The following is a 24,991-nucleotide window of genomic DNA, read 5'->3' on the forward strand; positions in this document are numbered from 1 at the left end:
ATACATCCGCATGTCACACTTCTTAACCGTAAAAAATTTTTCAGACATCTGTTTTAGCAAATGTCGTGGAGGCATTATAGCTATCAAATCAAGTACCTGGGCGGCCTGATTACAGACTATGCCTAAGGAGAGTATGGAACTATGGGTTCACGCCATCAGTATTAAACTATCAGAGGGATTAGGAAGTCCTCTCTTTAGAAAAGTATACGCAAAGCATGATGTACGGTTTCAATATTTTAGATAATCCATAACTTATAAGCTCTTACGGAGATAAATGCGATGCATACCAAGAATTTAAAACTATTTTTAACTCTGCATAATTAAATAGCCAAAAAGTAAACATTAAGACAAAAAAATAAACCAAAATTTGGTAAAATTGGAAATTGAAACGTCAACGATCTCTGGTAGGTTCAGTTTGATCTAGGAAAATTTTTAGAAAGGTCTGAGAAATGTTTTCAACTTGTGTTCACCAGGTTTAAATGAAAATCAAGGCATTGTTTTGTTTAACTGATATATTCCTGACACATTTCTGAAATAAATTTCCTTACCCTTATGCGTTTAAATTAATTTTATAAATGGTTATGACGTACGATCGCCGCGGATCAATTAAATGAGAGTGATACGAGTATTTCAACTAGAGTCGAGCAATGAGGGAAATTCTTACACGAAAATCTGAAGGCGTTTCAAATACCATTCCGTCACGTTTCATACATAGATTCAACATTTAGCTGTACCTTATCAGATTAAAAATACGAAATATCTGCCAGTTGTTTCTGAAACATGTTTTTGAAGGATCTTGGAAACGTTGCTAAATTGTGTCAGAAATATGTCAGGTTTATTTCTCACAAACTTCGAACTTCCAAGAATTTCTGCAGCAACGTTTTAAATATGTTTTAGAAATGTTTCCAAAATATTTAGTTGATCTCCTTTCCCAACATATCGTACACAAATCTAATATGAATCTGTGCCTGGGTCGTTAAAAAAAAATTGACAAAATTACAAATTTTTTCCGATGGATGTCAATAAAGGTTCATTGATTTTCACATAAATTGTGGCAGAAATGTTCCGTAAATATGTTTCAATCATAGGCTTAGCTGTGACAATGGTTTTGAAATGTTTTTGAAACCTTTCTGCTATAGTTTATTGAACGGACTGCAATATATTGACAACACATAGCTGACACGTTTCTCACACATTTTTTGGGTGGGTTATTTATGCCTTTTTGAAATAAGTTTGAAACGTTTCCAACTTATTTTTAAAAAAGTTTGAATGACCGCAATTAGAAACATTTTCGATTTGTTTTCAATACGTTTCAAAGACACGGCCAACTTGCCCATTTCATGTATTCGTTTTGAAAATTTGTTGGAAACATGTGTCAATGACTAATCCGAGATTGACATAATTTGAAACATTTTAAAAACATTCCATTGTGTAACTGTGCTATTAGGGATTTTGAACGGGAAACTTGAATTTCTGGTCAAATTTTGAAAATTTGAAAATCCGAGATGGCGGATGTGGCCTAAAATGCTATCTCGGGCTGCTCGACCTATCGTGGTGAATCTTGGTTGTATAGGGGGTATTTCTGGCCGGGAAACTCAAATTCCTAGCCGAGTTTCGAAAAATTGAAATTTTTCAAATTTTGACATTGAGCTCGTTCAGTGATTTTTGATTTTTGCGTTTTTTGAAGTATTTACTACGCATAAGCCACAAATAATTTCTCCGATATTTTTCGCATTTCAATCCACGAAAAACAAGTTTGAGGTTGCGTCTTCTGAGCTCCCCTTTAAATGTGTGTCCGAGGAATGAAATATCCCCCAGGGGATACTTACTCAAGTAAGGTCATTTTCGGCCACATCCACCATCTTGGATTTTCGAATTTTCAAAATTCGATCAGAAATTCGAGTTTCCCATCCAAAAATATTACCTGGTACCAAGATTTACCGCGATAGATGGAGCACTAGCCGGGATAGCATTTTAGGCCACATCCGCCATCTTGGATTTTTGAATTTTCAAAATTTGACCAGAAATTCGAGTTTCCCGTCCAAAAATACCCCCGGATAATAAAAATCAGCAAGATCGATCGAACAGGAGCCGAGATAGCATTTTAGGCCACATCCGCCATCTTTGATTTTCGAATTTTCAAAATTTGACCAGAAATTCGAGTTTCCCGTCCAAAAAAACCCATTACCCCGAAAATCAGCATGATCGATCGAACAGGAGCCGAGATAGCATTATAGGCCACATCCTTAATCTTGGATTTTCGAATTTTCAAAATTTCACGATTCACGGGTTTGTTGACCTATTCAAGGGTTTATCTATCGATTCACGGATTTTTCGAACGAATCACGGGGTTGTCAATCGATTCACGGATTTGCGGATCGATTCGCTGGTTTTTGATCGATTCACGGTCGTCAATCGAATCAGTGCCGATCAAATCACGTCAATCGGTTCATGTTCTAACTTTTCGATCGATTCATGTCGGTCATGTCGGAATCATGACACTGGTTTTTCAATAATTTGTCGATCGAGTCGGTGTTGATCGATTCATGCTTTCATTTTTTGATCGATTCCATGTCAATCAAATCTATAAACCCTCCCGTCCAAATTGCATGTTAATATTTGCCACCATTCTCGAAATATTAGCAAGTCTGAAGGTATCCATATTTTTGGCACATCCTGTTTTTGGTAGAATATCTTACCGCAAGGACAATGCACCTCCCCCCTTCCTCGCATGATGGGAGGAAGGCGTGTTTTCTCTGTCAGGGTTAACCCTCCAGTGTGTAATAGTGACACCAGGGTCGTCTCCCCTATGCAGTCAGTGCTAAAACAATCTATAGTTCCTTATTGCAAAATGAGCTTCCCCGGATTCTTCATTTTGCAATAAGGAACTATAGCCTTTTTTTTGTAATTATTGGCAACAGTGTGATGTTTTTGACAAATCTGTCAACACAGGGTGTTAAAGGAACTCCATAGCTATAAAATGAACTATCAAACCGCAACATTGATCGTTTTGATGAAAAACGCCAATGGTTTTTGCAAAAGTTGCTCTCCTGAAAACCTACCGTTCTGCCTATAGTTCCGAATTGCAAAATGCTATCCAATTGATCCTCACGTAAAAGTTCGCGAGAAACACGATGGTGCCACTGGTTTTCCCTGAAATCAACTCCCAAGCTCAAAAAAGCTCTCAAGTTGAGGCTAAAATGGAGGGGATATCCCGCCCTACCCTGAGAGTCCACCTCCACATCAAAACAAACTCTCCATGCAAAGATAGGGAGCAAATACATTGACAGGGCTGCCAATTTATTTGAGGACTCTAAAACTGAAAACACGGCATCACTCCTGATGTATTTGCTCCTTTTTGCATGGAGATGTTGTCTTGATGTAAAAGTGGACTCGCAGGATAGCGTGGCATATCCCCTCCATTTTGGCCTCAACTTGAGAGCTTTTTTTGAGCTTGGGAGTTAATTTCAGAGAAAACCAGTGGCACCATCGTGTTTCTCGCGAACTTTCACAAAAGAATCAACAGTCAAATCGCAGATTCCTCACACATGCAACATCTCCATTCCCGCGTTTGGTTATGTTTGTTTGGGTTTGAAGCAAGAGTTCGATATGATATCGAATGACGCAGCCACTAAATCGGTCTCAGAGACAAGAGACCCTCCACTCGTATCTCGGCTATTGTGGAAGCTTTTACTTTCGGGGCTTCAGCATTCTACCGTTGACTTACCTACACGGTTGATGTTTAACAACGTGTTGGCAGTTTCGTTTTGCAAACAAGTCGAAAATGGGCGAAGTTTGTGAAACTTGTTTGGCTCATGACGTCACCCGGAGCTCATTATCGACCACGTAGGTAGGTCAACGCCCGAAATTAGGGTGGTGACTGATGCTCCCTAATAATTGTCCATAAGGAGCTGATGAATCCCCGAAAGTAAAATATTCCACCTGTCGCTGCACTGAAAAAAAATTCTCCGCGTTTTTACCAAGGTCCGTTGGTGCCTTTACCATCTTAATTTTTTTACCAACTATCGGTAATTTTACCAAGACAGACCGGTAAGCTTACCTAAAAACCGGTATTTTTACGTTTTTTTTAGGTAAGAATACCACTTTTATTGGTAATCAATTCCCGGTAGCTTTGCCATTTCATCTCGGTAATTCTACCACAGTTGATAAAAAATATTAGCGTTTTTACCAAGGTCCAGTAAAATTACCGAGAAAGTTCAATAATTTTACAGAGATTTCTCGGTAAAATTACCAATTCCATAAATGGTAATTTTACCAAGAAAAAACTGGGATCAAATCTAACCCTACATTCTTGGTAATTTTACCCTTTTCTTGGAAAATACACCGAGATTTTTTTTCAGTGTGGGAGGCCAGTGGAGGGTCTCTTGTCTCTGATCGGTCTATACTTGAACGGCCCCAGAATTATCTACGGGAGCTCACTCACCAGCTGCTTGAGGTCCGAGTCGAGATCCTTGAGGTTGTTGACCGGACTAGACTTGCGGGAGGCGGCCGTGGTCTTGGTGTTGAGGAGCTGCGAGTTCTGCGCCGAGTTGAGGTTCACCGAGGCCAGGATCCGCCTCCGGTGCCCGGGCTTGGGGATCTCCAGCACGGCCGTCAGCTCCACCTCCCATATCCTCCGCACCCGCGACATCTCCGCGTAGAGGTGCCGTCGGAACGTCTCCGCGTGGCACTCCAGCCCGATCTCCTTGAGCCAGTCGCCGACCGACTCCTCGTTGGCGTTGTGCTTGTCGTCGTGGTTGTTGTTCGTCGTCGTGCTGTTGTTGTTGTTCTTGTAGATGGTGTTGTTGTTGTGGAGCCGGTCGTAGACCTCCTTGGCGCGGTTCGGGAGCGTGGAGGCGGATTTCAGGATCGGCTCCACGTCCTGCTCGTTGACGCCCAGTTCCTTCAGGTCGTTCTCCGTGATCACCCCGTTCTGAAACAACGAGTGAAACTTGTTAGAGCTAGTGATAGGTAACAAGGTGGAGAAATGGACGTATTTATGCTAAATGGAACTAGGTCCTTTGGGACCAAAGGATCTCCAAAGAGAACAAAGGAAGGATCTACAACGCGATTGTCAAGAGCATAGTAACCTACGGGTGTGAAGTATGGCCGATGAAACAGCGGGCCCGGGAGGTTTTAGAGGCAACAGAGATGGACTTCTGGCGTAGATCCGCTGGTATTTCCAGAAAGGATCGCGTCAGGAATGAGACGGTACGGGAGATCATGGATGCCAAGCAGACCATCGTGCATGACATTATGACAAAACAACTCATTTGGTATGGTCATGTCCAGAGAATGGCAGGAGACAGGTTGCCGAAGAAGGTCCTTGATTGGGTTCCTCCTGGGAGAAGACGCAGAGGGCGCCCAATGAAAGGTTGGAGGGAGGGGATTGAAGCGGAAATGTCAAGGTGCTCAATCCCCCAAGATATGTGGTTTGAAAGAGAGCAGTGAAGGTTAGGAGTCGTAGAGCGCGAGGGAGTGCTGTAAAGCGACTTATATGTATGTAAGGGTGTATGTATGTATGTATGTATGGAACTAGGTGCAAGAGGAAAGATGGGGTGTGCTGGTTAGTAGTCGGGCCTGAATGGGAAATATAAAGGCCAGTGACGTCAGTGGTTACGACAAGAGAAACGACGATCAACGACACGGTCTTCAACTCATGAGCCCTGTCCACAAGGCTCTTGTCACATGCCCACGGCTCACGAGTTAGCGCTCGATCCCTTTTGAGTTAATGTCAAATCCCGCTTTTCCATTTTCTCAAAAGGAGCTATGGCCACATTTAAATTGTGTCTTAGGCAGCTTGTAGGAGCACACCCCATCTTCCCACTTCCTCATAGTTCCTTTTAGCATAAATACGTCCAAATGGTGCTGGGTCCACACCATTTTGCGGGGAAAACAAGGCAAAGAGGTTACAAAAATTAATCTTTTAACTCTAATGAGTGCCAGAACAAAACTGAGGGGGGAGAGTGGGAGAGTGTTCAGCTCAGGCAGTTTGCATTGGAATAGTAAGTTGAGTTCACGCCAAGAGATCTATACCCGTTTGGGTCTTTTTAGACCTCATCAGTAGATCACACTCGTCAAACGGTTTTAGCAGGCCTCTCAATCGAGCTTTGTTCCTTCCCCACGATCTATTGTTCAAAAAGTTAACGAATTGCTGTAGCTGAGCCATAGCGTCAAGATTAGGTTGCCATATTTCCATAAAGCAGAGACTACCACGGTGACTTTTAGAGTGCGATTTGACTAACGTAGATCATTTCGTTTTCATGAGCGAGAGGTTTGACTTCACGTGTCAAGAAAAATGTAATATATTGGTTAGATGTTAATTTCAGTAATTTCCGTCGCGGGAATCGTGTTCTACGAAATTTTGGGTATGGAATGGACGTATTTATGCTAAAAGGAACTATGTGCATAGGCTTTGCATGTGAAATAGTTCCTTTTAGCATAAATACGTCCAAATATGTATCAGAATGCTTGACTTTGTACCTTAATTCGGAGAGAGTAAGGTACGCCAAGTAGATGCATAAATTACATTTTTTATTTACCCAAATGCATCCTTGTGTATACCACTGAAGATGGTCCTATGGGCTGAAATGCATTTGGGTAAATAAAAAATGTAATTTATGCATCTTCTTGGCGTGCCTTACTCTCTCCGAATCAAGTTTCATAGATGCAATATGAGCTCCTTCAAATCCTACTTTGTACCTTGTTTAGTGGTCCATTATTGTTACGACCCGCCATTCGTAAAGCACGTATTCGACTTGGCATCTGCATAAAATTACTCATTTTTACCCTTGAACCACACTTCTCTGTGATTTCAGGTAGGGATGGGGGGGAGGGGGGTTCTCCCAATTCATCAGAATTTTTCCTGGTTTCTCTCGCAACGAAACTATATTTTCCCTCGACATGCTACAAACTATAATTGCAGAAATTGGATTTTTTTTTTTTTTATGGAACGACGTAAGTTTAAGCCGGAATGCAAATATATTGCATCGGTCGTCATGGTCTCAGCAGCAGGACGGATAATTTTCTGATTGTAAATTGCCATGGGGAAAACCTCTATCTAGTTTCTAATTCGGGCCGATTTTAATGAAACTTTGTCATCTCGTGCTCCCAGTCATTGATCGACAGTTATGATAAAAAATCCTAAAGTTTAAGACGCCATTGCGCAAATCACCATGTGTGCCGGTGATTTTTCCTCGTTTTGCTGAAGCTAAAAAATTCTGCCTGTTATAATTCCGCACGCAACGGCGAAACAGAAAGAAAAGGGTGAAAAGCGTCGCATATTATTTACATACCGGGTGTTCCAGAGCACATTCCACTATCTTTTTCTCGTAAATGGTCGGGAATGGAGATGTTGCATGTGTGAGGGCTTTGCGATTTGAGTGATAGTTCTTATGTAAAAGTTCGCGAGAAACACGATGGTGCCACTGGTTTTCTCTGAAATCATCTCCCAAGCTCAAAAAAAGCTCTTAAATGGAGGCCAAAATGGAGGGGATATACCGCCCTATCCTGAGAGTCCACCTCTACATGAAAACAAACTCTCCATGCAAAGATAGGGAGCAAATACATAAGCAGGGTTGCCGTGTTTTCAGTTGTAAAGTCCCCAAATATAGTGGCAGCCCTGTCAATGTATTTGCTCCCTATCTTTGCATGGAGAGTTTGTTTTGATGTAGAGGTGGACTCTCAAGGTAGGGCGGGATATCCCCTCCATTTTGGTCTCACTTTGATAGCTTTTTTTGAGCTTTGGATATGATTTTAGAGAAAACCAGTGGCACAATCGTGTTTCTTGCGAACTTGTACATAAGAAAGACCAGTTAAATCGCAAATCCCTCACACATGCAACATCTCCATTGAGCTTCTGAACTAAAACTTCTAAATGTAAATAAAATTGACCCTCAAGAATTCAATGAAAATATTTTCACCCCCCCCCCCCCGAAACCCCATGGGGGGGTTTGAGGGGATTACCCCCCGTTTCTCGCATATTTCAAATAGGAAAGGTATGTTCTGACTTCGGATTCAAAGTTTTGGCCATAAATCAGCACTTTCTATTCTATGCACTTATTCCCTGAACCCCCTTTTTTGGAGTCACGGGGTAGTTTGAGGCATTTTTTCGGCAAATTTCGATTGGACACTGTAGGCGTCAAAATTATCCGATTTGCAAAATCCAAAGTTTCTTAGATGAAGAATCAATAACTTTTTGTTGATGTGCCACATGACCCTCTATTGACCCAAAATTATGGGGGCCACATCCCTCCAAAAAATTTTGAGGCTTTGGAGGGCAATAAGTAGAAAATTTCAAAAAGCAAGGGTTTGGTTTTACTTCGGATGTGGGCTCTACGCAAAAAGTTACCGGGGGGGGGGGGTTAATCCCTTCAAACCCCACCCCATGGGCTTTCTGGGGGCTGAAAATATTTTCATTGAATTCTCGAGGGTCAATTTACATATACAGGTCTTAGTCCGAAAACTCGATTCTCGGCCATTTCCCAGAAAAAGATAGTGGGCGGGTGCTTCGGAACACCCGGTATAGCTCAAAACAAACCGTACGTTGAGCGTCGAAGCATCATGCGTAGGTACTTTACTCAATCGGCGCACAATAAGAAGAATGATTGAGTTTATGAACTCAAATCGATAATCGGTAACAAATCAGTGAATTTCAGAAAAGAATTAACGAGAGGAGGATTTAGAACGCTGCAGTGAGAAGTATTTTTACGACAGCGAACAGTGGAGTATTTTCAACAATGGTTGTGAAATTTGGCTCTTGAAGAAACGGACACAAGATATCGTCACCTTCCAGGCAAAGTATCACAAGCGCCATGCGACGTTTAAAAATTTCCGCCGCCATTTTATCATTTTACAGAGAAATTGTTCAACGAAGCTGTCCGAAAATTTCACTGAATTTTCTTTGTGCTGCCGATAAAATTTAGTGAAATTTCCAAACAGATTCAACCAACAATTTCTCAGTAAAGAAAAAAATGGCGGCGGAAATTTTTAAACGTCGCATGGCGCTTGTGATACTTTGCCTGGAAGGTGACGATATGTTGAGAGCACCGGAGTAGGTGGAACTCGAAAGGAGGTCAGTATCGTATTCGACATGACCAAACAATTGGTCCGGTATGGTAATGTTAATTGTTAACCATAATAAGGAAGAAAGGCTTGGTTCCGAAAGTGCGAAGAGGACGCTCAGTGGAAGGGTGGCGAGGCGTGAATGATCGATTGCTATCGATATTTCCCCATTTGAAGCAATGGTAAAAAATCGACTATTAAGGTGTTGTTGCGAAATTCCTGTTTATCGATCCTTTTCCATATGTTTAAATGGCAGATCAATCGATACATGGCAAATGTATCATGTGCCATGCGATGAAGAGTGGGGTTTCTACATAAAATGAGGGTTTGCAAATTCCCTGAAGGGCTAGTAAGGGAGGATAGGGCACTGAGGCGGTTAAATGCTGCAGAGCGCTGTGAAAGCGGCTATTCAATAGCATAGTGGCTCAATTCCAATTCAACATGATATCTTTTCAGCCAATCGGAAAATGGAAAATCCTGTAATTTTTCCAATCCTACAAAAAAGTATTCATCTTCCATAGCAGGTATGTACGATGCCCTTGCAGCTTGTAGTGTTCACAGATAAGAAATAAAAAAAAGTTGAATGGAACCGTCATGAATTGTGAAACTAGAGAGTTAATTTCACGATTTACTACTGTTGGCGGGAGGCCAGCGGAAGAGGTGACAGAACCTGGTAAAGTAATTAAAATAATCCTCTCTATTCGAATAAAATCATTTTCAAGACGCGCGATGGACAGGGTGAGGAGATGGAGCAAGACGGTCGATGGGCAGAAGTGAGGAAGGGGAGTTCAAAGGTTAGATTTTTAAAAGAGTGGATCTTTACTTTTAGAGGCTTTCATTTAGTCATGGAAAGCTATATGTGGCCCAGTCAAGGTCGACTTCCAAAAAAGGAATCAGAATGCAGAGTAAGGAGAAAGTCATTAAGAATATTGTTTTACGGGGAATTTTTCTTTGAAACATTGTTTTCAATTAAAATTATTCCCTCATTCCCCACCAACGGGCGATTTCGATGATTTCGCTGGCCGCGAAGCGGCCTTTGGAGGCGCCCAGCGCTCCGGGGGTTGGGCCGCGTAGCGGCCAGGGGGCATAGGCTGAGTTCGCCCTTGAAATTTCATGTGAAATTTCAAAAGGCCTCATAAATTTCAATTTTTTGAAAAATTGATTTATTTGCCCCTTAATTCCTTTTCTTCACTGATGTTCCTAAATTTAATAATAATACATTTTCTTATTGTTCCTCACGCCTGTTTTTTCTTTCTTTCCGATTAGCTAGTCTTGTTACTCTCCTATAAATAATATGGCATCGTAAAACAATTGTGTCCCTCAAAAAATAGTCATGATTGTACTATTCTTTTCAGTAGGTAAAATTCTTCTCTAAGATTAGAATAAATAGTATGTACCTAAGTACCTTTCTTTTCTATTGCTCGTAAACTTTATTTGCATTTAAATGATAAATTTCAAGAATTATAGATGAAGAGCCCAGTACTCAGTGCATTGTATGTAACGTTGGAGTACATATCTCTGCTGTTTTTTATTTTTTTTGGTTTTTTCTACGGTTTTTTTTTTATTTTATTTATTTATTTGTTTTTTTACTGAAAATCATTTTCTTCGCAGTGAATACATGAAGTTTAGAGCCAAAAGAATACGAACAACGAAAAGTAAAGGTAGGAATTTTATGATCATTTTGTCTTAGTTGACCGGCAAAAATCTACAGTACCAAAAATCTATGGCACGATTGCGGACGAAACAAACATCGACGGTTGAATCATTTCGATTTTAGCCGCCATTTTGTTGCGTGGCGGCAAGAGGGCACGAGATACGACTCCCTAATACTCCCTATGCATATTCGTCTTGTTGTGGCAAGCAGTCGGGCAGTAAAAATTGCTAGAATCAAAAAATTACTGAAAATTAAGCTTAGATTTTAATTTTTCACGGTTTCATTGAAATTTCTTGAAATTTCAAAATCTTATTTTTCATGAAATTTTCCATCTCAGCATAGGCCCCTAGTTTTGAATAATGGCGTCAGATTCAGACTGGAAAAACCTTTTGAATTCATCGTAAGAAAAATTCACCCACTGTGCGTCCGACGAATGGAAAGCAACTGACACGGCTACGTGCGTAATCGATCTGGCAAAAAACCTAAACGAATCCAAAAATAAACCTTTAATTCGTTGAAATGGCTGATTTTTTCAAATTGAAGCTCGCACAGCAGAGTTTATAAAGTTCGTGCGTTACTTCAATACACGTACTCAAGGCTGGCAGCTTGGGCTTTGCGAGTTTCGAAGTGACAGAATCGGAAAGTAACACGCTTTTTTCTGAAGAAAATAGTTGGTGGTTTTGACATGACGCTGAAAACGAGTAAGTTCGTTCATTCCTTTCATTGCTGATAAAATGTGACATAGAGGGGAAAATTTCAAGGAAAGTTGGAGCCCATATAAAGAGGCTACAATCCTGTTTTCAAACCTATCCGCAATCGCTCAGTTGCGTTGGTTGAAAATCGTGTTTTGATGCTTGATTCTTGTAGATTAGCTAAATATAAAAGATCCGTCCAGAAGGTACTGCCGTGACCGAAGAGAGCGGTAAGTGTCAAATTTTCAAAATTGAGTTCCCTTCAAAATTCGTCTACACTCTTTTAGATGAAATCACTGAAATAGCTAAAACGACAAAATTCAGCTGGATTGTATCAAAGTGAGACAAATGAGAAAGCCGTTAGAGCGCAAAAATACGTAGTTTTAGGCAAGACAGCGGTAAGTGACAATATTCCTCCAGAGAATCACTGAAAACAGTGCTTTCAAGTAAAAGGCCGTCCTCTCTTGCGAATTTCTAACCTGAAAATGAGTTTGTTTCGTGTCCAAAACGCAACCACGAAAGCTAGCAGAATGTAGCACTTACGGCTATCTTGCCTAACAATAACCTAGCATGAAAATGAAAAATACTCATTTGATGTAATTGAAATAACATCAGTCGATTTTTAATCATCCAAACGATTTCTAAGAGTCTTTCGCGTTATTGGTGGCGATTCGACAAAGAACGGAGGCTTCTTTCGAGATAATTTTCCGGTCAGAAGCTTCAGAGCCTGTTTTCTCAAAACTTCATTTTTGCACTTACTGCTCTCTTCGCTATCACGGCAGAGTAACTTTCTACATTCAATATTAACATGTATATATCGCGCTTTGAAAAATTCGGTCTAAGACGTGGGAGTGACACCCTCGGTTTCTTCCACCTTGTTTTCATCAATCAGTGAGACACACATTTGCTTTGGTTACTTAATGTAGAATTTGGAAGAAGCCAAAGGTGTCACTACCGTGGTGGATGACGTCGAAAACCGATTTTTCCAAAGCGCGATTTCTCGATTATTGCGAACGTAAAGAGTTGCTGTTTTGACAGATAATAGCGATATCTGTAGCTAATCTACATGAATCAAGCATATCGAAACCCGATTCTGCGACCAGCACAACTGACTCATTTTAACAGATACGTTGCACACATGATATGCAGACGAATTTTATCTACTTTATCAGAAAAGTGCCAAGTCACCCTTAGGAGAAAAAATAGTTTGGGGTCGTTTCGAAGTCACTTAATTGTGTATTCGTCGTCCCCTGGCAAAAATCAGTAGTCGAGAAATAATTGAAATATAGCAAAACACGAGGTACAGGCTGTAAATACAGGGTGTCCCAGGGTTAAAAACGAAAATTGAAGGAGTCGATTCTTAGGGTCAAAAAATTTCCGGACTTTCCGGGAATTCTGGACTTGTCGACACCCTGTTAAGCACCTACTTCGACTCTTTAGTAAAGCAAATATCATGCTTATGTTCCAGTTACTCTGATGAATCTTCTGCTTGCTCTTTGGTTATTCTGTCCATCTATCGAAAATGCCAAATTCCAACTGTTGAACCAAGTGGAACTGACCCCCGGAGCGCTCTTCAGAACCAGCCTTTATCATGATCCTTATCATCTTCTTGCGGTCGACAGTGAGACTCTTATTTACATGATAGACTACAACTGTGCTACGTGCAGCACAACCGTCATTGGCGTCAAAAAATCATCCTACTTCGCTTCATACGTGTACGTGAAGGAGTCAAAAGTTATAAGGTATCTTCCAACACATTTTAATGCCAATTTGGCCGGCTTTCATGAACACGGTGAAATGATTGAAAAAATAATCGAGTTACAAGCCAAAAATAAATTAAACAAATAATATAAAATCATCCTACTTCGCTTCATACGTATACGTGAAGGAGTCAAAAGTTACAAGGTATCTTCCAACACATTTTAATGCCAATTTGGCCGGCTTTCATAGAACACGGTGAAATGATTGAAAAAATAATCGAGTTACAAGCCAAAACTAAATTAAACAAATAATATTTAAAACTACATAGAGATGAGGAATAATAAAAAGTAAAGTTCCTGTAAGTTTTTCATTTTTCCTCATCTCTATGTAGTTTGAAATAATTTGAAAATTTCTTTTGGTTTCCATGTGCTTTACTTCAGAATTTGTTCAGTTTACGCGACGTTTTCGAAAAGAAAAGTAGTCCGATTTTTTTTTTTGCCTCAGCAAAAAGAAGAAGAATTTCCACAGGCGAATGACTTCAAAATCACGATGAGTGCTCTAGTATAATATCGCTCCGGCAGAAATTTACGAGAGGCTCGTTGTTGAAAAAGAACGGTTTCAAATTGATGAAACCCCGAAAAAAGTGTAAAAAAGGTGCGATCATTGAATATGACAGAAACACACATTTCGATCGCTGAAATGTGCCTGGTAGCAGCCACGTCAGTAGAGAAGCACTAATCTCCTCTACTCACGTGCATGTCATCGGTGCAGAACACCAATTTCTTCCATCCCAGTGTAACTAGATTAATTTTCAGACAGAGTATGGCTACGGAAGGTTCCACTCGTGATTGGCTCAGCAATTTCCGGCCTTTTATAGAGTTCTTAGGAAAAAAAAAAAATGGTGGACGCCATATACTGACCACTCTTAAGTGCAAATGATGAGGTTTTATTTGCCTACATGACCATGAAATTTACTTAAATCCCGAAGGTAGACGTATTCACTCAGTTTTAAATCTGTACTGAACTTTACATTTGAAAACGTTTTTTTTCACTGGAGACTCTGCTATGGCAAGATTGGTGACAAGCGGTGCAGGTGAAAAACGTCAATGGTTGGCAACGACCTCTTCACACCCGCTCCAACCTTCTCCCGCTTAGAGTCGCCGCAATTTTTTTGGATCCTAAGACAGGGTGGCCAAGAGTTCAGCATATTAAAATTCCCCGACTTTTCCTTGACTTTCCATGAGAAATTCCCTGATTTTTTGATACCAGAGAAATTTCCTTGCGCACTTGCTCAAGAGGTGAGACAGAAGAAAAACCAAAATTCGGAAATTAGAACAGGGTTGTCACAGAATTTAGAAAATGAAATTCCCTTACAATGCCCTGATTTCCCTGACATTATTTTGTGCTCGTTTCTGATAATATTTTATGCCTGCCATCCAAAAATAAAAAAAGAGGTACAATTAACGAGGCTAGGGGGGGGGGGGGGGTGTCTAGACCAGAGACAAGAGACCCTCCACTGGCCTCTTGGCCAGGTGGAAGCTTTTACTTTCGCGGATTCAACAATTCCTTAGGTATGGACAATTATAAGGGAGCAACTGTCATCATCCCAATTTCGGTTGTTGACCTACCTACATGGTGGCTAATGAGCTTCGGGTGACGTCATGAGCCAAACAAGTTTCCAAAACTTCGGCCATTTTCGGCTTGTTTACAAAACAAAACTGCCAACACGTTGAACATCAACCATGTACGTACGTCAACTGTAAAATGCTGAAGTCCCTGAAGTCCCGAAAGTAAGAGCTTCCACCATGGCCAAGATAATAGCAGAGGTGGTCTAGACACCCTGGACTGCCCCCCCCCCCTTGTCTACGCCACTGACTCTGATAAGAGCTCCGTATAACCCAGTGTCCACACTCTCCGTATGAGGATACTCTAAATGTTTTCAATTCCAGGAAAAGAACATTCGACGCGGCCGTGGGAGCTGCGGTTGCGAGGCGGCTGATCGGAAAAAAACTGCCATACGACATCCGGCAATGCAATAAACGGAAGTACCGTCTGTACTTCCTCCAAGGCGATGCTACCAACCACATCTATGCTCAAAAATTGGTCACGGGCGATATCTCAAAAGACTGTCCGATGCGACGCTCTCTCCACCATCTCACAGTCGCGGATGTCGAGAACCCCAATTTCGAACTGGTGGCCGACACGTTTAAACGTAAGTTGGACGATTTTAAACCGTACGCCAAATACGACGAGTACTACGGCCCTGAGAGTACTTTGCAGAACCCGCGTAAGATTGTCCGTAAGAAAAGTAGTAAGGAGTCGGTCAGGTAGTTTCAGGTGGTTACGTGTTTTAACGCAGAGTGGTAGTTCTGTTGGAAAGAGTGGTAGTTCTGTTGGAAAGAGTGGTAGATCTGTGGGAAAGAGTGGTGGTTTCGCCACTTCTAGGGCCACCTCGATGAATTACTTTACTGACAATGGCGATTAGGCGATGTCGCCGAGCGGCAAAACTCGCTTTCTTTGGCCAAACCTGTTCAGTAATGATAATAGTTTTAGCGATAGGTGTCTAATCTTACTTTATAATATGAAGTCATAAAATTAACGAGCGAAACGCTGGAGAACCTAACGCTGTGTTGAGTGGTATAGTTTCATCAGGAGGAGTGAGAGTTCCGGCAGCAAGAGTGGTAGTTCTAGGTGGTGGAATTTAAATTCTTTAAACAAAGTGGTGGTTCTGTTGGAAAGAGTGGTAGTTTCGCCACTTCAAGGGCCAGCTCGATGAATTACTTTACTGACAATGGCGATTAGGCGATGTCGCCGAGCGGCTTTCTTTGGCCAAACCTGTTCAGTAATGATAATAGTTTTAGAGATAGGTGTCTAATCTTACTTTATAAAATATGAAATAATAGACTTAACGAGCGTAACGCTGGAGAACCTCTACCTCTTCCATTGCATCACTCCTCCTTGCGATTTCTGCGCCTATTCTCGATCCACTAGCTCTTCTCATGAAGAGCTCTTTCTCCACCCCCTATTCTGCCGTGCTAAGGAAAAACGCCGTATGAACATTCAAGAGTTGCCAAATTTTCTTCAATGAAATGTTTCATTTTTGAAGAAAGCTGTGGATATCTGTCCTTGAAAATTTCAGGAACATTAGGTGAAATTGCGAACAAAATTTTCTGAAGAAAATAAATTACAAATTTTCCCGAAAATTCGTGATTTGCTGAAGGAAACTCGGCAACGCCTGAAGGCTCTTACGGCGTTTATCCTTAGCACAGCAGTATTGCCCTTCCGGTTTTTCGCCACTTCCTCTGCCGATTATTTGAAGTTTTCCGACCAGCGACGTTCTTTCGTAGTTTATGTGGCTTAGCTGGGTTTTCTCCCTGTTTTTTCTTATTTCTATATACCTTTTTTCTCTTGATTATGTGATTACAGTGATTCGTGAAGTGCTCTTTATAAATTCGTTTGTTCTCTGATGGTAAAGTATCTTTATTATTGATTCCTTAAAATAAACCTGAGCATATTGTTCTTCGTGAATCATTCTTTATAAACATGTTTTTTTTTTCTTGATTGTAAAGTATTATTATTTGATTTCCTCAATAATTCTGAACATATAAACTTTTTTTCATATTCCATATCCTTTCATAGCTTAGAAAATTTTGAAAAAAAGCGTCACGTAACTTAAAAACGTCCGCCATTTTTAAGCCCTAGAAGACTATACTTAGCCAAAGATGGCCAAGTTATTCTGCCATGCTAAGGAAGAACGCCGTACGAGCATTTAGGCGTTGCCGAATTACCTTTTATAAAGCACGAATTTCTTGGTAAGCTTATGAATATTTTTCTCCCAATTTTAAAGTAAATTTTGTTCGCAATTTCACCTCAATTTCTTGAAAATTTCAAGAAAAATATCATGAACTTTCCTCAAAAATAAACATTCTACCGAAGGAGACTTGGCAACTCTCGAATGTTCATACGGCGTTTTTCCTTAGCACGGCAGTATTAGACGTGGTAACCGCGATGACCAAACTCCCTATAAAGGTACTCTGCCCCATTCCCTTGAAAAGTTGCAATGGAGATGTTGCATGTGTGAAGAAATTGTGATTTGACTGTTGATTCATAGGTTAAAGTTCGCGAGAAACACGATGATGCCACTGGTTTTCTCTGAAATCATCTTCCAAACTCAAAAACAGCTCTCAAGTTGAGGCCAAAATGGAGGGGATATCCAACGCTATCCTGAGAGTCCACCTCTACATCAAGACAAACTCTCCATGCAAAGATAGGGAGCAAATACATTAGCAGGGTTGCCGTGATTTCAGTTTAAGAGTCCCCAAATAAAGTGGCAGCCCTGTCAATGTATTTGCTCCCTTTCTTTGCATGGAGAGTTTGTCTTGATGTGAATGTGGACTCTCAGGGTAGGGTGGAATATCCCCTCCATTTGGGCCTCAACTTGAGAGCTTTCTTTGAGCTTGGGAATTGATTTCAGAGAAAACCAGTGGCACCATCGTGTTTCTTGCGAACTTGTACATGAGAATCAATTTTCAAATCGCAAATCCCTCACACAAGCAACATTTTCAATTTTCATGAGTTAATTGTGTTAATTTATCAAAATTTAGTCACATGCAACATATCCATTAAGAAAATCACACTCTAAGGCCAAGCACTCTCAAGGCCTGTTATGTTTTCCTCAATCATTAGTGCAAGGTACGAACGGCGTACCGATCAAAAAGCTTGCGAAGGATTCTCAATTTTTTACAAGCATCCCATTATGAAAGAGAATCAAATCTAATGACGTCGTTCTGAGAGCTGTTGACGCGGCTGCGTTGACCTTGGAGGTTTCCGATGACGACGGATAAAAAGCACTGGAAAAAAAAAAAAAACATATTGGATCTAGAGTCCAGACTCTCAAAAACATCGACAAGAAAAAGTACTCTTGATTCAATCAGAATCTAGCTTAAATCAAGAACCAAGCCTCTTAATTCAAGCGGATTTCGTTTTGACTCAAGCAAAAATCCGATTGAATCAAGAGTATTTTTTCTTGTCAATATTTTCAAGAGTCTGGACTCTAGATCCAGTGTGTTTTTTTTCCCAGTGAGGTGGAGTGAACTAGTACAAAAAATGAGGATACCGCCGGACGACGAAATGGTACGACGCCATTGGCTTGCGATGGCACGATGGCATTGATGACAATGCTGACATGTGCAAAAAAAGTTACTACTGGTTTCATTTGAGTGGAACAGTTGCAAAGATATAACCGTTGCCTACGAGAATAGAGAAGCCGCAACAACGATTCTGTGACGTCAGAGACCAGGGCCGGGTTTACCTACTGCTACTTGCCGCCTATGGGCCGCCTGTCTTTTGCCGCCCCTTCACATTCGTTTTGAAACATCGATACAAGCCGTCAAGTGAACGTACCGGAGGAAGAGGGGTGCATAAGACGTGTTTACTCGTGTTGGGCACATTTTTTGTGAAAGCCCTGTCAACACTAGCAAAAGTTCACGGAACTTTGCGCGAAAATTAAGTTCCGTAAACCTATCTCTGTGTGGACGAGACCTTTCATTTATAAGAAAAGAACGAAAAAATTATGAAAGAATAAACATGAATGTGGTTTTATGATTTTAATTTCCGCCACCGCGCCAACCGCACTGTGTTTGGCGCAATGTTTGAAGTATCCCTACAGTCTTGTAGGTGCTATGCGTTCCACGCCGACCGCTGCTGACCGCACTGTTTTTGACGCAATGCGTGAAGTATTCATGCAGTCTTGTAGGCGCTGTGCGTTCCACGCCGACTGCTGTTGACCGCACTACGTTTAACGCAGTGCGTGAAGTATTCATGGAGTATTGTAGGCACTAATATGTGTTTCACGCTGACCGGTACGCCGAGAGCTTCTCCTTTCCATCTCAAATCCTCGTCATCATTGCTCTCTGCGCCGCGCCGCTCCAGGCCAAATTGCATGTTTGGTTTCTCTCTTAACCAGACTAATGAAAGGCGCTGTCTCTTGTATCACCGAAAAACGAACAAATTAGAAATTACTATACTTTGACTCTCAGGAAATGAGAGATTTTTTTGCCTTTTCTCGTTTGTAAATTTTTTTTTTTCTGAATTGGATTTTTTTCTTGATACCTAAAATTGAAAAAATTACAGCATTTTCCGCCCCCTAAATGCCGCCATGGGCCGCGGCCCATCTGACCACCCCATTGATCCGGCCCTGTCACAGACTGTGACGTCACGCTAGTAGATGAAACTCGGCCGCGATTTAACGTGTGTCCTTATGGAAGAACGCATGACACATGTTCCTTTTGTGCTAATATCTTTTCAGGGGTTCACCTGATGCCAAAATACATAGGTAACTTTTTGAAAGAAGATAAAATTTCACATCAAAAAACTGCCTGGTTCATAAATTACATTGTCTGATAATTGAGGAAATAAAAGCTAAACACGACTAAATACCGAAAATCGTTACCCCCATTAAGATTCAAACGCGCCGCTCATGCAACTACACACGTGGGGACTTACAGATAAACATTCATATTGTAAATTTCTGCGAATTATCTTTGATGTCATGATTGTGATGGAGAGTTTTGAAAATTTGACTTACGATGAAATCGATGTTGTCGTAACCGTACTCCATGAACTGGGATTCGTACTGCGGGAAACCTATCGACTCCAGCCATTGACTAACTGATGATGTCGCCACCGGACTCTCAGCCATCACGCTTTCCGATTTTCTTAAACCTGCAACGAAAGGTAGCTCGATGAGGAAAAGTCAAAAAGACAGATGAATACTCAGACCATGAAAATTTAATGGACCACTAGACAAGGTCTGAATTTAAGCAATCTGATACATGTTTCTGAACCAGAATTTCACGCAGAATACGATTCACACAACGAAAATTACTGAAACCAACTCCCAACGAAGATATTAACATTTGTATTTCACATTGGTTACGAGGAATTTGAACTGCCCGCTCACAAGAAACTCAAAGCTCTACGTGAGTCAAATCGCGCACTACAACGATTTCAGCAAGCTTCTCAATCGAGCAATGTTCATTTCCCACCATGTGTTGTTCAAACTATAGGCAATTTGCTACAGCTGATCCAAAGCGTCAAGATTGAGGTTGCCAGATTTTTATAGCGCAGAGACTGTCATGATAAAGTTTAGCGCGCGATATGAATCACGCAGAGCATTTGAGTTTTCATGAGCGGGTGGTTTGAATTCACGCATCAAGAATCATTGAATATCTTCGTAAGAAGTTGATTTCGGTAATTTTTGTTGTGCGCATCGTGTTCTACGTGAAATTTTAGTTACGAAACATGTATCAGAATGCTGAAATTCGTACCTTGTCTAGTGGTCCATCAGAAAATGGATCAAATAATTTTTAATTCTTACATTCATGAAAAGTAGGGATGGCCCATGGTTACCAGACATTTCCCCCGATTTTTTTCAACAATATTAACCCACAAAAAACAAGTTTTAAGTTGCGTATTTTGAACTGCCATTAGAACGCATATCACCAAGAAAGCCAAGATGGCATCCGAGAAGATCCCTCGAGCGGCGGTTACGCTTTCCACCCGCGCGTTCCCTTTGACGTGGTTCGTGCCCCGCTGAATAAAGTAAAAAACCACATCAGAATCTTTCAATTTTCACAATATCACTGTACTTCATCAAAGTTTTAAGAAAAAACCATGATATTCATGAACATTGAAAGATTTTGTTGTGATTTAGTTTTCTCTCCGTTACAAAAGCACGGACCAAAGATTGCATCATAGTTTTTGTACTTAGATAAGTTACAAACTCCTCGGTTGTTTGTATTTTCACTTTTACTTATTCTTTAGAAACAAAGTGTATATTTTCATTGTGAAAGCTCGCTTGATATATTATATAGAGTCGCTTTATAACGCACTCTGGCGTTCTACGACACCCAAACGCCACATATGCCTGTCTTCCCAGAGGTTATCGGGCAACTGACACCGCAACATCTCTTCGTCAACGCCCTGCCGCCAACCCTTTACGGGACGTCCCCGTCGCCTCTTCCCAGGTGGTACCCAATCCAAAACTTGTTTGGGCAACCTCTCCTCCGACATTCTTTGCACATGTCCATACCAGCATAACTGCCTGGACATGACGTCGTGCACGATATCTTTCTCAACCTTCATCACCTGGCGAATTCTCTCATTACGGACACGGTCCCGTCTCGAAATGCCGGCAGATCGCCGCCAAAAATCCATTTCAGTTGCCCTCAACATTTCTTGCGTTCTTTTCGTCAAAGGCCACACTTCACTACCATAGAGCAAGATACTTTTAACGATGGCATCATATATCCGGTGCTTGTTTGCCTTTGAGATGCTTTGATCCCAGAGCACCCCGTTCAGCATCGCGATGGCTCTCCTGCCCTGGATGATCCTGTCCTTAATTGCTCTATCCATCCTTCCATCCTGATCGAGCCAAACACCGAGATACTTATACTCGTCACACTCTTCGATGCGCCGTCCATCCTCAAGCTCTATGCTTTGCCGTTGATGCGCTGCTCCCATGACCAGCTTCTCTGTCTTGGACACACTAACGTCCATGCCCCATTTCCGATATTCTTCGACCAACTTCCGCGTCATGTAATCTGCATCTTCCTCATCTTGAGCTACAACGATCTGGTCATCGGCAAAGCATAGAGTATAAAGGGTCTGCCCATCAACGAGTGGAACGCCCATTCCCGCAACCTTATTTTTCCATTCCTTTAAAACGTGCTCTAGGTATACCTTAAATAGTGTTGGTGACAAACAGCAGCCTTGTTTTAGCCCTTTTGTGACGAAAAAACCTCCGGACAACTCTCCACGACATTTAATTCTTGCTATCGTCCCGTTATAAAATGATTTAATTGCCCCCACAAGTCCTTTGCTAAAACCCCTTTTTTCCAAGGCTTCCCAAAGCTTCACTAACGGCACGCTGTCATAAGCTTTCTGAAGATCCACAAACACCAAGTGCAGCTCCTGGCTGACCGCCCTTTTCTTCTCGATGACCTGGGTAATGGTGAACAGATGGTCGACGGTAGACCTACCGGCTCTAAAACCAGCCTGTTCTTCGGCTTCCTGGCCGCTCCAAAACTCTTCGACCTTTGCCTTGAGAATTTTACCATAGACCTTGCTCAAGGTTCCTGTGACCGATATACCTCTGTAATTATCGCAATCTTGTTTACTACCTTTCTTATGACTGGGAGTAATCCAAGATTCCTTCCAATCCTTTGGTATTTCGGAACCATGCAAACAGTCTTGCATGAGTTTCCTCAGATGTTCAAATAGTTTACCGGTGCCACATTTTATCAACTCCGCCGGTATACCCCCAGGTCCAGGAGCTCTGCGAGTTTTCAGCTCCCTCACAGCCTTCACTACATCTTGGAGCTGGATCTCCACGTTGGAATCTTCTTTAGTGCTTATGACTCCGCCTTGAAACTCGGGTCGCCTCTCCGTTAATAAATCTTTAAAATAGTCCTCCATCTTGTCAATTGGTATCGGAGATATGATGTCGCGCATTTTATTTCGTCGCAACCCTTTGATCACTTTCCAGCCTTCCGTACTTTTCCGGCCTCCAAGGTAGGTATTTATCTTCATACAGCTTTCTTCCCAAGCCTCATTCTTCTTCCGAGTGATGACCCGACGGACCCTTGCTTGAGCCTGTTTGTACATGATTTTATCATCCAACTTTTGAGAAGAGAGAAACTGATGATACCTATTCCTTTTCACATTTATTTCCTCCTCTACCTCCGCATCCCACCAGTACGGTTTTTGATTATCATTTTTTGGATCAGAAACCCCCAGGGCCTCCGCTGCCGCCGAGTGAACGCAATTCTTGATAAACTCATACCGCTCTTCCGTACTGCCATCGCACGCATCTCCTAACTTTTCATCCAGGCGCTTTGCGTACAGAGCCTTGACACTCGGGTGCTTTAGGCTATCGATGTTATACTGAACTTGATGTACGCGTTGTCGCTCCGGTTGTTGATTGTCGCCTTGATCGTTCTGCGACACACGAGCGGGAAAGGCTACATCCGCTCTGAGGAAATAGTGGTCACTACCGCAGGAGAGTCCTCTACATACTCTCACCTGCTGGATCTTAAGGTTTGTTACCTGTTTAACGAGCACGTAGTCAATGATGGATCTTAAGCCGCGAGTAGGTTGGACCCAAGTATATTTGTGAATATCCTTGTGTTGGTAGAACCCGTTCAACACTTTTAGTTCCCTCTGCTCGCAAACGTCGATAATGCGGCTTCCGTTGTCGTTCACCGTAACTTCACCGAACGGGCCGACGACTTTACTGTTCACCCGGGATCCCGTTCTACCGTTTAGATCTCCCAACACAAGGACTTCCCTCCCAGGTCCTACCTTCACTACCTCCTCGTCTAGTTCTTCAAAAAACTGATCCTTAAGTGCAATGGTAGCATCATCATTGACCCCGTATACTCCCAAAACAGTGACTCTGTGACCGTGCAATGTTAGGTTCATCTTAATCATGCGAGCGTTGATGGCCTCCCAGTTCTTAATATTTTTTCGAAATTTTTTGCGGATCAGAATTGCGACACCCTGTTGTGCACGCTGATGTTTCGGCACTCCACTGTAGAATAAATCGTAGTCCCCAAGGCTCTCTGATCCGTGGCCTTTTTTCTTTGTTTCCGTTATTACCGCCACGTCGATCCCGTTGTTCTTTATCTCCGATACCACTTCCGTCAGTTTCTTGGAAATGCCTTGCACATTCCAAGTACCAAAAGCGAGTGTCGTTTTCCGTAATCTAAGTCGAAGAGTCCGTTTGTTTCCATGATTACCGAGGCATATGTTATTGGGTTTTTTGACATTGTACATTTTTTCCAAGGATCGGGGAGTCAGCCCGATGCCCCAACCCCCAACCTGGAGGACCAGGGTTTGATTTCGGAGTTTCCTCTCCTAGACAGGTTGCTTCCACCACAGCTAAGAGCCCTGTCTACCCACCCCCTTTGAGGCAGGGGCTACCAGCTGGGGTCCGCAGGATTGCTAAACCTGTGACAGTATAGTCCCCCATACGGTAAGCTCGCTTGATACTAATAAAAAAAAAAAAAAAAGATTGCATCAGAGGGGTCGCGAGGTGGGAAGTAGGTGACCACCGCGCTGCTTGAAGGATCGAATCGACCACGGGCCCGGGGCAGTTGTATCAAAAATCCAAATTGTTCAAATTTTCCACAAAATTTAGAAATTTCGAGTAAATGAAAAGTTGTTTCGGGTTCTTATATTAGAGCCTCGGGACCAAATGTTTGCCAATTTTCAGAAAATAAAGTTAACTTTTCACTTTTTTAAAGCAGATTTAAAAAAAACCTGATACAACCGCCCCGGGTCTCCCCTAATTGCTTATTGCAGAATGATGTCTGAAAAAAAGACGTCCTGTTGTCGGCCTTCTATGCTGTAGTAGTTGTAGCGCTAGCTCTATGATCGGGAGGTCCGGGTATTCGATTCCCGGACAGGCGACCCATGTTTGATGGTCTCAAACAATGGAGATGTTGCATGTGTGAAGAATTTGCGATTTGAGTGTTGATTTTTATGTAGAAGTTCGCGAGAAACACGATGGTGACACTGGTTTTCTCTGAAATCAACTCCCAAGCTCAAGAAAAGCACTCAAGTTGAGGCCAAAATGGAGGGGATATCCGATATCCCACCCTACCCTGAGAGTCCACGTCTACTTACATCAAGACAAACTCTTTATGCAAAGATAGGGAGCAAATACATTACCAGGGTTGCCGTGTTTTCAGTTTTGGAGTCCCAAAATAGAGTGGCAGCCCTGTCAATGTATTTGCTCCTTGTCTTTGCATGGAGAGTTTGTCTTGATGTAGACGTGGACTCTCAGGGTAGGGTGGGATATCCCCTCCATTTGGGCCTC

General features: G+C 41.9%; 2 protein-coding genes across 2 annotated transcripts in view; one reads left to right on the forward strand and one right to left on the reverse strand.

Moving 5' to 3' along the window:
* LOC109044704 (ankyrin repeat and sterile alpha motif domain-containing protein 1B) overlaps nucleotides 1-24,991 on the reverse strand; it is a 125,930-nt gene that overhangs the window by 17,670 nt on the left and 83,269 nt on the right. The window contains exons 14-15 of the mRNA XM_019062537.2: nucleotides 19,697-19,833; nucleotides 4,445-4,933 (exon numbers count right to left, since the gene is read on the reverse strand). Of these exons, the coding sequence (XP_018918082.2) occupies nucleotides 4,445-4,933; nucleotides 19,697-19,833 (626 nt within the window). The remainder of the gene's footprint in view (nucleotides 1-4,444; nucleotides 4,934-19,696; nucleotides 19,834-24,991) is intronic.
* Nucleotides 12,471-16,600, forward strand: LOC140225693 (uncharacterized). The gene is made up of 2 exons (XM_072305370.1): nucleotides 12,471-13,151; nucleotides 15,060-16,600. The coding sequence occupies exons 1-2, from the start codon at nucleotides 12,886-12,888 to the stop codon at nucleotides 15,439-15,441; spliced, it is 648 nt and encodes a 215-aa protein (XP_072161471.1). The 5' UTR covers nucleotides 12,471-12,885; the 3' UTR covers nucleotides 15,442-16,600.

Source organism: Bemisia tabaci, chromosome 10 (genome assembly GCF_918797505.1).
Source record: "Bemisia tabaci chromosome 10, PGI_BMITA_v3".
Classification (NCBI taxonomy): Eukaryota; Metazoa; Arthropoda; class Insecta; order Hemiptera; family Aleyrodidae; genus Bemisia; species Bemisia tabaci.